Source organism: Penaeus monodon, chromosome 33 (genome assembly GCF_015228065.2).
Source record: "Penaeus monodon isolate SGIC_2016 chromosome 33, NSTDA_Pmon_1, whole genome shotgun sequence".
Lineage (NCBI taxonomy): Eukaryota > Metazoa > Arthropoda > Malacostraca > Decapoda > Penaeidae > Penaeus > Penaeus monodon.
The window spans coordinates 14,719,366-14,719,666 of record NC_051418.1 but is presented as its reverse complement, the minus strand read 5'-3'; the positions used below and the strand labels follow the sequence as shown (position 1 = coordinate 14,719,666).

At 37.9% G+C, this 301-nt stretch overlaps 1 protein-coding gene across 1 annotated transcript in view; it reads right to left on the bottom strand.

Moving 5' to 3' along the window:
* LOC119594059 (multiple inositol polyphosphate phosphatase 1-like) overlaps window positions 1–301 on the bottom strand; it is a gene marked incomplete at its 5' end in the record, with an annotated part of 6,494 nt that overhangs the window by 3,652 nt on the left and 2,541 nt on the right. Inside the window, 1 exon segment of the mRNA XM_037943096.1 lies at window positions 63–163. Coding sequence (XP_037799024.1) covers window positions 63–163 — 101 coding nt within the window.

Below are 301 nucleotides of genomic sequence, written 5' to 3'. Positions count from 1 at the left end.
GGGATAAAGAATCCTTTACAGTCTTCATTTGTCATCCAAAACAATCTTGTGCTGCTACTAACCTCAAAATCATAGCTTGTGAATGGCATACACCAAGCACTCTTTTGTTTGGGCCACCACGCCATCTCGTATCTGCACTCATCATAAATGGCCTCAAGTTCCCCTGTGTGGACAGAAAACGTAATCAAGTCCATAGAATGCCAAAGTGAGATTTATTCATAAACTGTATATATATATATATTCACATCCCATAAGTTAGCCTCTTCTGCAGTAGGGTTCAATAAAGAATGTTTAAATTTAC